The sequence below is a fragment of the Macaca nemestrina genome, chromosome 18 (genome assembly GCF_043159975.1).
Source record: "Macaca nemestrina isolate mMacNem1 chromosome 18, mMacNem.hap1, whole genome shotgun sequence".
Lineage (NCBI taxonomy): Eukaryota > Metazoa > Chordata > Mammalia > Primates > Cercopithecidae > Macaca > Macaca nemestrina.
This window is the reverse complement of record NC_092142.1, coordinates 19,839,151-19,852,356: the sequence shown is the minus strand read 5'-3', so window position 1 is coordinate 19,852,356 and position 13,206 is coordinate 19,839,151. Positions and strand designations below refer to the sequence as shown.

The 13,206-nt window shown below is 43.7% G+C and overlaps 2 protein-coding genes across 2 annotated transcripts in view; both read left to right on the top strand.

The window, feature by feature from the left end:
• Nucleotides 1-4,462, top strand: part of LOC105484989 (THUMP domain 1 NAT10 acetyltransferase adaptor) — a 20,012-nt gene extending 15,550 nt beyond the window's left edge. The window contains exon 5 of the mRNA XM_011747119.2: nucleotides 3,994-4,462. The gene's annotated coding sequence lies outside the window, so the exon portion shown is untranslated. The remainder of the gene's footprint in view (nucleotides 1-3,993) is intronic.
• LOC139359753 (nuclear pore complex interacting protein family member B4) overlaps nucleotides 1,210-13,206 on the top strand; it is a 26,395-nt gene continuing 14,398 nt past the window's right edge. Inside the window, exons 1-3 of the mRNA XM_071083686.1 lie at nucleotides 1,210-1,287; nucleotides 3,994-4,113; nucleotides 13,032-13,093. Of these exons, the coding sequence (XP_070939787.1) occupies nucleotides 1,210-1,287; nucleotides 3,994-4,113; nucleotides 13,032-13,093 (260 nt within the window). The remainder of the gene's footprint in view (nucleotides 1,288-3,993; nucleotides 4,114-13,031; nucleotides 13,094-13,206) is intronic.

The following is a 13,206-nucleotide window of genomic DNA, read 5'->3' as shown; positions in this document are numbered from 1 at the left end:
TTGTGAGGTGGCTCTTAATCTTCTCTTATAGATGGAGTTGATGGAGGTTTAGGAAGGTTATCTTGAGTGTCCGAGGCCACGCTATTAGTAAGTAGCAGGGCCCTGCCTGTTTGATTTGGAGCTTAGCTTTTAACCACTGGCCTTACTGAAGACAGGTGAGAAAGCCTAGAACAGCTTGCTTCTCAAACACTGAGGCCCCAAATGAACCAGAGGGTGTGGGTAGAACACAAACCATATGCATTCAGAATAATCATTGAATAGTCTCTGAATTACTGTTGAAACACGAGCAAGATGCTTACATAGGACCAAAGGCGTTGGCACTGACTAGGAAAAGAGAAAATTTGTATTTGCATTATTCTGTCTTGCGTAGCACTTTCCCTCTTGGGCATCCGCACTTTGGTGGCAAAACAGGGTGGACAAGCCTGCACTTCTTAAATTGCTCCTCTCTTCCTTTCTCTCCTCATGTATTAAGTTTGAATGAAACAAATATACATTGTAACTCTACTGGATGCTCATGTGGTGTGGCTAAACTGAATATAACCTTCAAGTCAAACTTTGTTAGCTTCTCTTCAAGGCAGTATAAATATGCTTTTCTTTCTTTTTTGAGGGCTGGTTCTAAATGACAGTGTTTCTAAGAAAGTAGTACTAGAGGATAAATTTTTTGAGTGGGAGCTCTGGGATTGTAGAGCTCTGGTTGTCCCTGGAAAAGTGTCCAGTTGTCCTAGAGGATATACCAGTAGTTTATAGACTAGGGGGCAATTTTGTCCCCCAGGAGACATTAGGCAGTATCTAGGGACATTTTTTTTTTTTTTTTGAAATGGAGTCTTGCTCTATTGCCCAGGCTGGAGTGCAGTGGTACGATCTTGGCTCACTGCAACCTCCACCTCCTGGGTTCAAGCGATTCTCCTGCCTCAGCCTGCGAAGTAACTGGGATTACAGGCGTGTGCCACCACGCCTGGCTAATTTTTGTATGTTTAGCAGAGACAGGATTTTGCCATGTTGGCCAGGCTGGTCTTGAAGTCCTGACCTCAGGTGCTCTGCCCGCCTCAGCCTTCCAAAGTGTCGGGATTACAGGTGTGAGCCACTGTGCCCAGCCTAGGGACATTTTTGATTGTCACAAATGGTGGGGAGGAGGTGCTGCTGGCATCGAGTAGAGTCTTGGGATGCTGCTCAATATCCTGTAATGCATACTTTCAGGAGTTTGGGCCCATGGCACAGGCAGGTCATGGGTCGCTGGCTTCCTGTGACCTTTACCCTCCTTGCCAAGGGAAAATGCGACCCTCCAAAGTAAGAAACTTGAGGGCATGGGTCACCCCAGACTTGGCATCTACCCAGAGCCTGAGAAGGAGGGAACGATGATCCTCCAGCTACCTCATAGGGCTGGCATAGGTGGTCACTGCCCTGAGGATCACCCAACTGTGTTGGGCAACCTGGACCCCATCTGCAGGAATATGAGGAAGAGAATACAAAAGTCTTTATATGGGCACTGAGAAGCCAGATGCAGAAGAAACCTCCAGGCCTTAACTACCCAATTCTTGGACCTTGGGTGGAGAAAAGAGCATAGTTGGTGATCATGTGCACTTACACAGTAGGGTCAGCAGGTGGCACTCGTCTGTGGCTCTGAAAATAGAGATTTGGAAGGAGATCATCACAGTTAATATTTAACAAGCCCCTGTTGTGTGCCAAATCATTCCCCCCTCGCAACAACCTAATAAGCTAGGGATTCTTATATATATTTTATAGAGAAGGAAATGCAGACATAAAGAGGTTAATTATCTTGCCCAGATTACATAGTTAATAAGTGGTGGAGGCAGAATAGAATCTAAACAGTGTGGCTCCGGAGTGCACATGCATTGATTCGACAAGTGTTTATTGAGCACCTGCCATGTACAAAGCCTTGTGTGACTAAAAAGGGTTATAATTAATAAAAATGACAAATCACTAGCACTTTTTAGAGTTAACTTTTTTTTTTCCCCCAGACGGAGTCTTGTTCTGTTGCCCAGGCTGGAGTGCAGTGACGTGATCTGGGCTCATTGCAAGCTCCGCCTCCTGGGTTCATGCCATTCTCCTGCCTCGGCCTCCAGAGTAGCTGGGACTGCAGGTGCCTGCCACCACGCCCAGCTAATTTTCTGTATTTTTAGTAGAGATGGGGTTTCACTGTATTAGCCAGGATGGTGTCAATCTCCTGACCTTGTGATCTGCCCGCCTTGGCCTCCCAAAGTGCTGGGATTACATGCGTGAGCCACCGCACCTGGCTGAGTTAACTTTTTTTCCTTTTTTTTTTAATTGAGACAGAGTCTCACTCTGTCACCCAGGCTGGAGTGCAGTGGCGCGATCTCGGCTCATTGCAAGCTCCACCTCCTGGGTTCACGCCATTCTACTGCCTCAGCCTCCAGAGTAGCTGGGACTACAGGTGCCCGCCACCACATTCAGCTAACTTTTTTGTATTTTTTGTAGAGATGGGGTTTCACCGTGTTAGCCAGGATGGTCTCAATCTCCTGACCTTGTGATCCACCTGCCTCGGCCTCCCAAAGTGTTGGGATTACAGGCGTGAGTCACCACGCCTGGCGAGTTAACTTTTTTTTTCTTTTCTTTTTTTTTAAATTGAGACAGAGTCTCACTCTGTCACCCAGGCTGGAGTGCAGTGGCATGATCTTGGCTCACTGTAACCTCCACCTTCCAGGTTCAAGTGATTCTCCTGCCTCAGTCTCCAGAGTAGCTGGGATTACAGGTGCCTGCCACCACATCCGGCTAATTTTTATATTTTTAGTAGAGATGGATTTCACCATGTTGGCCAGGCTCGTCTCAAACTCCTGACCTTAGCTGATCCACCCACCTCAGCCTCCCAATGTGCTGGGATTACAGGTGTGAGCCATTGTGCCTGGCCAACATTTTCTTTCTTTGTAGGCTTCAGGCACAGAACTGTATATACAGTAATAGTGAAATTGATCCCACTGTTGCAGAAAGTCGGGAAGGCAAGAGAGACCTTGGGGTTTATACAGGAGAATCTTTATTGAGTGCACTCAGACCCAGCGGACTCAGCATCCAAAATCTGGGCCCAGAACAAAGATGAACAAAGACAGCACTTGACTTTTATACACACTTCAAAAAGGGGAGTGGGCTAGCCTGAAACAAGCTTACAGTGGCACAAAGCATAGTGGCATAACAGCAAGGATGCAGAGGCAGAACAAAGGCAGTTATTTAAAATGTAACAGGTTCATAACTCAGGATTACACATGGCCATGACCGTTGCTATGCAACCCAGATGTCTGTTATCTAGGTTTGCCTAGGCACAGTCTTATCCTATAACCTTCACTATGGTGCCCAGGTGGCCGTAGCTCAGGTCTGCTCAGATGGCTCATGACCTTCGCTGTGCTACTTAGATGAAACAGAATACTTGAAGTCACTAACAAAGAACAGGAATCTATAAACTTATACCATAAAACAAAGGAAAATTTGTTTTTTTTTCTCGCTATGTTGAGGGAGTGCTGGGAGAGTCTTCAGAGCACATTAGATAGTATTATCAAGGCTTTTTCTGGGTCTGGGCTGTGCTTGTTGCTGCCTTTGGGAAAAGTCAGCCTAATATAAGGAAGCTTATTTCTCTTTCTTTTTAATTTTATTTTTCTTTAATTTCCCACCTCACCACTACTAATTATGAGAGGAATGATTATACATTTAAATGAGTTGGATGTTTTATATGTATTATCTCATGAAATCTTGACAGAAACTGAATGAGGAATGAAACTTCATTGTTCCATTTCACACAGAAGGAAACTGAGGTTAAGAGGGGTAAAGTAATTTTGCATGGCATGAAGCACAAATTCAAAGTACAGGGATTTGAACTTGGTCCTGTTTTTTTCTGAAGCCCTCATGCTCTATGACCACTATAGACTCAAACATCACCTTTTTTTCCCCACTAATTTGACAAACGTTTTCTCTTAAAACTATATACTAGATTGGCACTCATCATGAGCCCCTGTTCTCATTCTGCAGGTGGTGAAGCTCTTCATTGTCCTGACTCCACAGTTCTTGTCCCATGACCAGGGCCGGCTCACCAAGGAGCTGCAGCAGCATGTAAAGTCAGTGACACACCCATGCGAGTACCTGAGGAAGGTGAGTGAGCACAGACAGATGGGGTCCGGTGCCCTTGAACAGTCAGTGACATCCCCCATGCGAGTACATGAGGAAGGTGAGTGAGTGCAGACAGATGGGACCTGGTGCCCTTGAGCAGTTCCCAGTTCTTGGCTGTCCCACGTCTCATAGCATGGCCATGCTTGGGGAAGCTTCGGCAGTCACAGTACTGGCTTTTTCTTCTATCTGAGTGGCTTAGGGATGGGGTGAAGGAGTTGACTTATTTGGATGAAAACTGCTATCTTGTGTCAGAAACCCAAAAGGAATTATTGCTGACATGCTCACCTAAAAAAAAAAACAACCAGATAAGGGCCCAGCAATACTTAAAAAGGTTATTTATAATCTTGCAAAATTTGAAAAGGAAATCCAAATCAGCAGCTTCTAAACTATTTTTTAACGTAACTTATAATAAGAAATGCATTCTGTATTATATATATGTCCTATACATATGAATAAAAGAATTAACAAAATCATATTAATTTTACAATATGTAATACATTCTTTTTATTTTTCTTCAGTTGTTTTAAATGCTGTGTGCAGCCTACAAAAATCCAATAATAATAATTAAATTATTCACTAAATTGAACATTATCATGTAATTTAAAATGATAATCTCAAAAAATCTTTTATTTTTGAGATAAAAATATTTTAACAATATACTATCAAGAGAAAACACTGGCTATGAAAAAAATACATAGTTTTATCCTATCTGTTTGAAAATAAAGTTTGAAGAAATACATATGCAAAAAAGTTTACATTTCCTTCTTTGTAATACTTGGTTGCATTATTTGAGTACTGACAGTACACATTATGAAGCTACATGGCTGACATTGAGTACTCACTGTGCGTGCCAGGCCATGGGCTCAATGCTCTACATGCATTTTTACTTCACTTAATGCCCTCTACAACCTGAGATAGTATAGCCCGCTTCACAGAGTGTGGAGTAGATGGTGCGTGTCTGCTAGGATGGGCTAGGTATCACTGTAGGTAACAAACAGCCCCAAACAATGGAAATGTACAACACTGAAAGCTCTTTCCTGCTCATGCTGCATGTCCTCCATGGCTCTCCTGGCCCCTGTGCTCTATATCCCCTCATTCTGCCATGAGAATAAAGGAGCAGCCTCCATGTGGGACCTGCCAGCTGCTCTGAGAGATGAAGGAGAGGGTGGTCAGTCTCAATGGCTCCCAACTCTTTTGCCTCAAGGTTATATGCTTCACTTCCACTCACATCTCCTGGGTCAAAGCAAATCCCATGGCTACATCCACCTTCAAAGGGTCCAGGGGAGAGCCTGAAATACTTGGGGACTCAATTAAGGCCAACATATGGTGTCAGCCTATGTGGGAGACTGTGGAGGGGCAGAGGAGAAGAGTGGGGAATTGATGGGAAATGACAGCAGGACTAAGTCACCGTGGATTTGCTTTATCCTTAACCAGGTGTAGTTTGTCCCAGAGCTGCACAAAATTATCACCAGCAAGATTAAACAGAGTGAAGTTTGGAAAAAGGAGATTGGTCAGACGTAATCAGCAGTGAACTTAGAATCGACTGAGTGACATTAAGTCAGTAAATCCCTGACTGCCCCAGTTACTCACATGATAGTGATAAGGATGGGAGCATTGAAAGAGTTGACTTGGAAGGGTGTAAGGAGTGTAAAAATTCCAACGTTTTAGTTCCTTTAAGTTAAACTCAGACACTATCTTTCCTGAAAGTCTCCCGTTTCTTTCAGTTTGCACAGGTGAGAGTGCTCAGATTAGGGCTGGAGTTCATAAAATATTAGCTCCCACAATATTAGTGCCCCTGTGTTGTATGTGTATTCTGTGCTTTGCTAAACACTTTCCCAAAACATCTTGGGGTCTGATTTTCCCTCCTTGTTCCAATAGCCCTGAGTGACTAAAGTACCCATTTAATGACACAGAGGTCTCAGGGATGCTCCATGAGGCTCCAGGTGCCAGCCTCTGCCCTGCTGGAGTGTGAGGCAAGGGACAGAGCATCTTCTGTGGGAGGTAGTGGTCAGCCAGGCTTGGTGACACTACTTGCTTACCAGACCATCCCAAACCTGCCACCTCTGTTGGATCCACTGCCTCTGTGCCTGCCTGTACTGCTGATGCTCCAGTGGCTGCCTCAACATCCTGGCCTAGGCCCAATGCCACTGAAGATGGACCTGCCCCAGGAGACCTATGAGCCCTACAGGACTCACTCAGCTGTCCCCAGGAGTGTCCAGACACTCATTCCTATCCAGGACATAGAAGCCCTACCCCTTGGCTCTCCCTCTTCAGCAGTAAATGGTGATTTACTGCTGTTATCATCATCACTGCCTTTAGTGTCCGAGGACCTTCCAAGGCACGAGTTCTGGAAGGAAAGATGCCCTTGGGAGGTGACGATACTCAGGTGCACAGGTGCTCAATAGATTGCTTCCTCCTATCCTCAGACAGTCTTTGCATACAGCCACTGGCACTCTCATTGTATGGAAGGAAATCAGTCCAGGGTCACACAGCTGGTCTCAAATCCAAGATGCCTGGCTCTGCTTCCATAAGGGACCTGCCTGCAAAGGAGGTTGACCCTGCTTTTGGGAACCTTTCCTAGGCTGCATGAATAACCTCCCCTGTTTGAGGCCTCAAACTCTGCTCACATCTCCTTTCTTTCTCTGTCTCTGCTTGGGCTATAATCAAGACGACCCTGGCAAACTTTCATGGACATCATGGTACTCTGTACCATTCACTTTTGGGCTAATCTGACTTCAACCCCCCCTTCACTTGATCTCTTCTTTTACAACTAAGACAACCCAAATCTGGGGCTCTTTATGCAGGCAACAGCATACAGGTAGAATTTCATTCCAGTGTTTTGTTATACCTGTTTTGTTTTTGTTTTGCTTGTTTCTTAGGGTTTCTTTCTATTTTTGGTAAAGGCATTGACTATTTGTAGCATCAACAGAATATTTCCTGTTTACAATAACTTTATGTTCTAGTAAATGGTAAAGGGATTTCAAGCAGTGGTTTTAAGCTGCCAGAGGCCTAAGTAAGTTTAAGCACATTCTGTGCAATCAGGTAGAAGAAGGCCTTTGGGAAATTTAGCTGAGGACAGGGCCAGAAAAGGTGATGGACAGTGGGGGTCTGTTCTCATCACCGGGCCCCTGGGTTCTGTCTACCTGTCTGACACTCCCCACTCATCACTCATGAGGCAGCCAAACCCTCTGGGTATTGTGGCCAAATGGCCCAGGAGAGAAGCTGAAGATCTTTGTCTCTCGAAAAGTACGGAATCCTTGGACATCCCTGGGAGGTCAGCCATGGAAATCAATTTGGTTTTCTTCCCCTTATTAGGGTTCAAAATTTAAAGTCCACACTCACAGGCAGTAAGATGACACAGATTAGTGACATTATCCCTCCATTTCAGATGTTAAAATACCTAGGTGGGTTGGGGTGATTTGAGATCACACAACCTTGTGCCACAAAGTGGATTACCCAGGCCAGAGAGAAACATTCTATTGCCATATTATGATCCTATCATTGAGTGCAAAGGCTGTTTTGTTTCATTTTGGATTCTTTCTCATGTTTATATCTGACTTATAAGGGCACTTTAATTTCCGAGCATATAAAAATTTTTGCTTAGCTTTTTATCATTGTTTCTCAGACAATTATATGATCAGAAATATGCTATGTGATTTGATTTCTCTTAAATATATTGAGATTTGCTTGATTAACAAAACAAGTCCGGTTAATTTTTGTAAATGTACCACATTTGCTTAAAATGAATGTATCTCCAACATTTGTTCCCAAGATACAAGGATGATGGATGGATGGTACATGTATGTGCTGGAGAGGGTTCGCTATTCAGACCTTCTGCATCCTACTGATGTTTTGTTGCTTGTAAATAGCTGAGAGGGGGCTATGGAGTCTCGTGCTCTGCTTGTACATGAGGTTCTTCCTGCGATCCTGCCATCATTTGGTTTTTATGTTTTGCAGCCAAGCTCAGGAAAGAAGAAGTGGACCAGAAGTAGGAATAGGGAGCTGGGTTGGGGAGGACCAGAAATCTGAAGGTCTGAGAAGGTTCCAGAGAGGATCTGTCCTTGGGATGGTGCTTGGGTTCTCAGGTTGGGGAGGGGGTGTGGAAGAATTCAGGCACCACGTGGAATGTCCACTGTAAGGCACCACATTCTGGGGCCAGGGATTGATGGAGAGGAGGTATAATGCCCTAGGGTTGCTAAGGCAGCACCAGACAGGAGAAGGTTTGGCGGAACCCAGAGCCCTGGTCTTCCTCCAACTGCTCCTAAGCCTCCCGCTCTCCTGCCCCGTGTGTCCCATTGCCTTGCTGATCGACTTTCTCATTGACTTGTAGCTGGTCCTCCAACCAGTGCTTGAGGGCTTAGTTTGAACTGGATACTTTCCCAGAACCCCTTCTCTTCCTCCTCCTCCAGGTGCCCAACAGCCATCCCTTCCCTTCCCTCCTTTTCCCTTCACTTCTCTCTTCCACCTCAACTGCGATCCCACTCTCATCCCCATTCCTTTCCCTTCCCCAGCTCTAAGCCACTCCCACCTTTGTCCTGGCCACCTCAGGGTGCCCTGAGAGGACCAAGACATGCGGGTGTAGTGGGTGCTGTTTTGGCTTCTCTTGCTGGGGTTTTCCAGCCATCAGTCCACCCATGTGAATAGATACTGGACCCACAGGGTTTCTTATTTTTCGTTGGGCTGTGTCATGAGGCATGAAATTACACAGCTCATACCTACAATCCCAGCACTTTAAGGCCCGAAAGGCGTGCAGATTGCTTGAGTCCGGGGGTTCAAGACCAGTCTGGGCATCACAGCAAAACCCCGTATCTACAAAAATATTCCAAAAGAAAATCAGTTGGGCCTGGTGATGCATGCCTGTAGTCCCAGCTACTGGAGAGGCTGAGGTGGGAGGATTGCTTGGGCCCAGGAGATGGAGGTTGCAGTGAGCCACGATCACCCTATTGCACTCCAGTCTGGGCGACAGGGTGAGACTTTGTCTCAGACAAAACAAAAACAAAGTGAAATGTCACTTGAGTTCTGTGTCATCCAGTTTGATAACTTTTTAGGAACTTCTGATTCATCCATGTCTTCTGCTCTTGGGAGCTGCCTCCAGGGAGTCTGTGTGAAATTAGTGTGATGGGAAACTGAGAAGCCCATCAGGTGACAGAATAAAGGGCTGTATTCTTTGGGTATGTCTGCAGTATGGGAGTCACTCGGAGTGACATGAGCAGGATGTGAATGAGAACTCTATTGTCCTTTGTTTTGTAAATGTGTTGAGTGCTGATCATTGATTTACTCAAATCAGAAATGTTTTTAAAGTCCTTATGGTTGTCCAAATATAAAGAAATGACAGGTTTTCACTTTGAAAGTGTTCACTCTCACATAAAACCTCACTGCTACCCTCAAGGAAGGTGACCTTATAGAGATGAGAGTATTTCTTCTGACCAGCATCCACTAGATTCTTAGGGAGGGATCTGGAAAAGTCTAGTGATGGGGAGCAGCCACTGCCTTGAGGCAGAATCACCTCACATGAGTACCTCCAATCAAAGAAGAATCTGTTCTTTCTTTTGAGCTTATGAAGGAGGAAATGACTTGATAATCTTTGTTGGAATTTTTTTCCCTTTACCTGGCTGCATTTTCATGGATCAGTTAAACTCTCTTTGCCTACCTCACCTTTGAAGACTTTGTAAATTTCCTTCATTGCATTTTCCACCTTCACCCTTGCTCATGGCCATCGACTGTCAGAACCCAAGCTTTACCAGCCCCATTGGATCTAATGTAGGTAGGAGCCCAATACTGATAAGCTGCTTCCAGATAGTTGTCAGATGTGACAAGAGTGCCCAAGATGGGGGAGGTTTTCCTGGCCAATGACAAGATGGCCTTTGTCCTTCTTGTGCATTTGATCCACATCTTTAACCATTGTGTCCAGAGCTTCTGGTCCCTTTCAGACAGAGGCTACTCAGAAAGAGTGTGTCCCTCCCAGGAGCCCAGGCTGCACTCACCTCCACTGTGAGGCTGAAGATGAAAGTGCTACAGAGCTCTGAGGCTGCTTTTTAGAGAGGTTTTGTTTGCACAAAACTGAGTCTTGGTATGTGGATTGGTCTGAATTACATTTGTATTCATTTTCTCCCCCAATACTTGTAAATCTAATGTTTGTAAAATAATATGTGTGCCTTTTGTGGCAGTGGCTATACATTCCAGAAAGTTTGTATTGCTTTCCATATGGATTTCCAAGGTTGCTACTGATTGCTTTAGGTGCAATGCTCTAAAATATGAAGGGGAACTCTTGTTACTGGTGTCTTGGTATTGCGTTTTTAACTAACTTCAATTCTTTCAGTTTGAATTACAATTCCAGGAAGACTATGTTATGCAAATCTTTATGGACTTTGAAAATGTGACATGAAGTGCAGCTGTTTCACCAGCAAAGTGAACATTAATTTTCAAAAGTTAACATTTTTATAAACTTGGGCTAAACAACAGTCTGTGTTTATTTTTGTTGAAATATAACCTAGGTATTATTATTACAGCAGCTGTCCTCAGTTTTGTGTATATATAAACATGTCTTTATGTCATATTTTCATCTATAACCTTAAGACTTTTTTCTTATATTTTTCTCATTCTTCCATACAGTGTGGACATATTTTTGGATATATTACAAATAGTGTAATGCAAATTTATAAATATTTTTAAAAAGATCTTGGCTTCCCGACCCCTTGTGAATTTGTATTTTTTATCCACATTTTAATTTGAATTATGAATTTCTAGGTAAAGTTCTGTAATTATTTTTTAAAATATTTGCAATGTTTTTGTCACAGAAGGGAACGTGAACCCTGAATAGAGCAGGAAAAGAATAAGACGCTCTGCTACAGATCAGGAAGGAGCAGGAGGTGAAATGTTACAAATTCTAGAACTCAGAGAACTGAAGATAATTACTTCCTTTTCAGATTGTTAAACATTTTAACCTGTGGTAAAATATTCATAATAAAACATTCATAACATGATCATTGCCATCTTAACAATGTCGAAGTGTACAATTCAGGTGTGAAGTATACTCATGTCATTTTTCAGTTATTATTTCCTAGATGTCTTTTCTCAAGTCTATCTCAAAGCCATGAAATGTAAATGACGGATCCACAGATCTGCAGCAGAGAGCCTGGAGGTCCAACAGGCATAGCCAGGAAGTTATGCTATCTATTGGAATCTCCACAGTATGGAAATGAGTTTGTCCTGGAAAGGGGAAGAACAGCTTCTTGCCCTCAGGTCGATGACCAGAGTTCCAGTCCTGAATCATGGAAACATGCAGTAGTGAACTGCAGGGTTAATGACATCATGTCCTAGAAGGATCTCTCAAAGGCTGACTGTCTGGGTTCTGGCATCAGCCTCTAAATGAGAATCAGGTCTTCCTATGGGAGGAGTCAGATGAGGAGCCATCCCCTGCTCCATCTTGATGGAGTTAGTTGTGATGAGTTGGTGAGATCTGATTTTCCACACTGAACTAAAATGAACTTTCAGTGTGTCAAGCACAAGACTGACCCTGGAAGTACACATAGTGCATCTCATAGAAGCTTCTAATAGTGCTCATTTAGTTAAGAATAGGACTATGGAGCCACAGAGACAAGCTGGAAATGACAGGTGACTTGCTAGCAGGCCAGAGTGGTTTGTGTTTTTTTTTTTTTTTTTTTTTTTTTTTAATCTGTCAATGGGAGGTGTCAATTCTTCCTCCCTATTGTTGAATATCAGTTGTTTCATGTATGGGAAGGCTGTGGGGGACCTTTGAATCATGGCCTTCAGATGCCAGACTGGCAGAAAGATTCCCACATGGGCAAGAGGATCATGTGTGTGCATTTCCCTCCGTTTTCATCTCAGGAAGCTGAGAATGAAAGAATGTGAGTGAGCAGAAAAAGAGAGGCAGCTATCAGAGGTGGAGGAAAAAGGGAAATTGGTTATGGAAAAAATACACACCTTCAAGTGAGTTCAGAAACTGAACACCAGCCACATGGGAAACTTCCATCGGAGTGTTTTGCTTTTAACTTTTGTACAATGTTTAGAACCAGTTAAGACAGAAATACAAACAAGTGGTCAGAAGACGTATTTAGAGAGAGAGAGAATTCACACAACAGAAAACAAAATACCTTCAGATTTACCAGTGACCAAAACATGTGAAGTAGCAAAACATCTCCTGACCCCAGTCGGGTCAGACTGTGTAGAAACTCAGTTCATTTCTGCCATTCTAGGGCTGGTATCCGTCGCCGTCATTCTTAGAAAAGCGTGTTGTAGGATCAACCACATTTTTTCAAACGGACTGTGCCCAGCTGTTTCTACTCTGTGAAATATGGCAAGGATATTAATACAAGGAGACTAGAGCTTTATAATCAAAGATGCCCAATGAAGGATGAGGTACCCAATGGTGCCCAGTGGGTAAGGACATTGTCAACTCAGAACCCAGCAGGCATGAAGTAAAAGAGGAGCATCATTATAGCAACAGTTTTGGTCATACTGTACTTTGAAAACCCTGTGAAATACATTTTCTGTGTATAGTTAGTGCAAGGGTGCAGTTGTGAGGATAACAGAAACATGGCAGATTATTTAAAAACATACTGAAATGGTGCTTATTTGATGAAAGTGATTCTAAACCATAGGAAAATAATTCAAGACACCCAAGAGCTTTGGTGGTGAGTAGAAAACTACTACAGACACAAGGTAAGGAGCCTTCCTCCCCGCAGCTGCAGGCTCCTTCAGTGCTGATGTGGATAATGCCATGCCATTTAGACTCTCTCAACATACAATTTCTCATGTGTTGGTTTTTTTCAGATCGTCCCTTCTGTAAGAAAGGCCCTTGACAACTGAGCAGTTTTTTGCCCCTTGCTTTTGGGCATAGTCTGCCAGGTCAGGGCGTGGATGTATTTTTCTCCCCACAGCTCTGTGCTCAAACCTTGCAGAGGGAGATGGCCGAGAGGAAGGCTGTCTACAAGCAGCACAGGTAGGTAACTGTGATGGACATTTTTAAGGCTGTTTTTGCTTTAAGATGAAGCTTTGAGTGTCTAGTAAAGAACTTGGTATTTTAATTCTTCTTCAAGTGAATTCTTTCTGTGT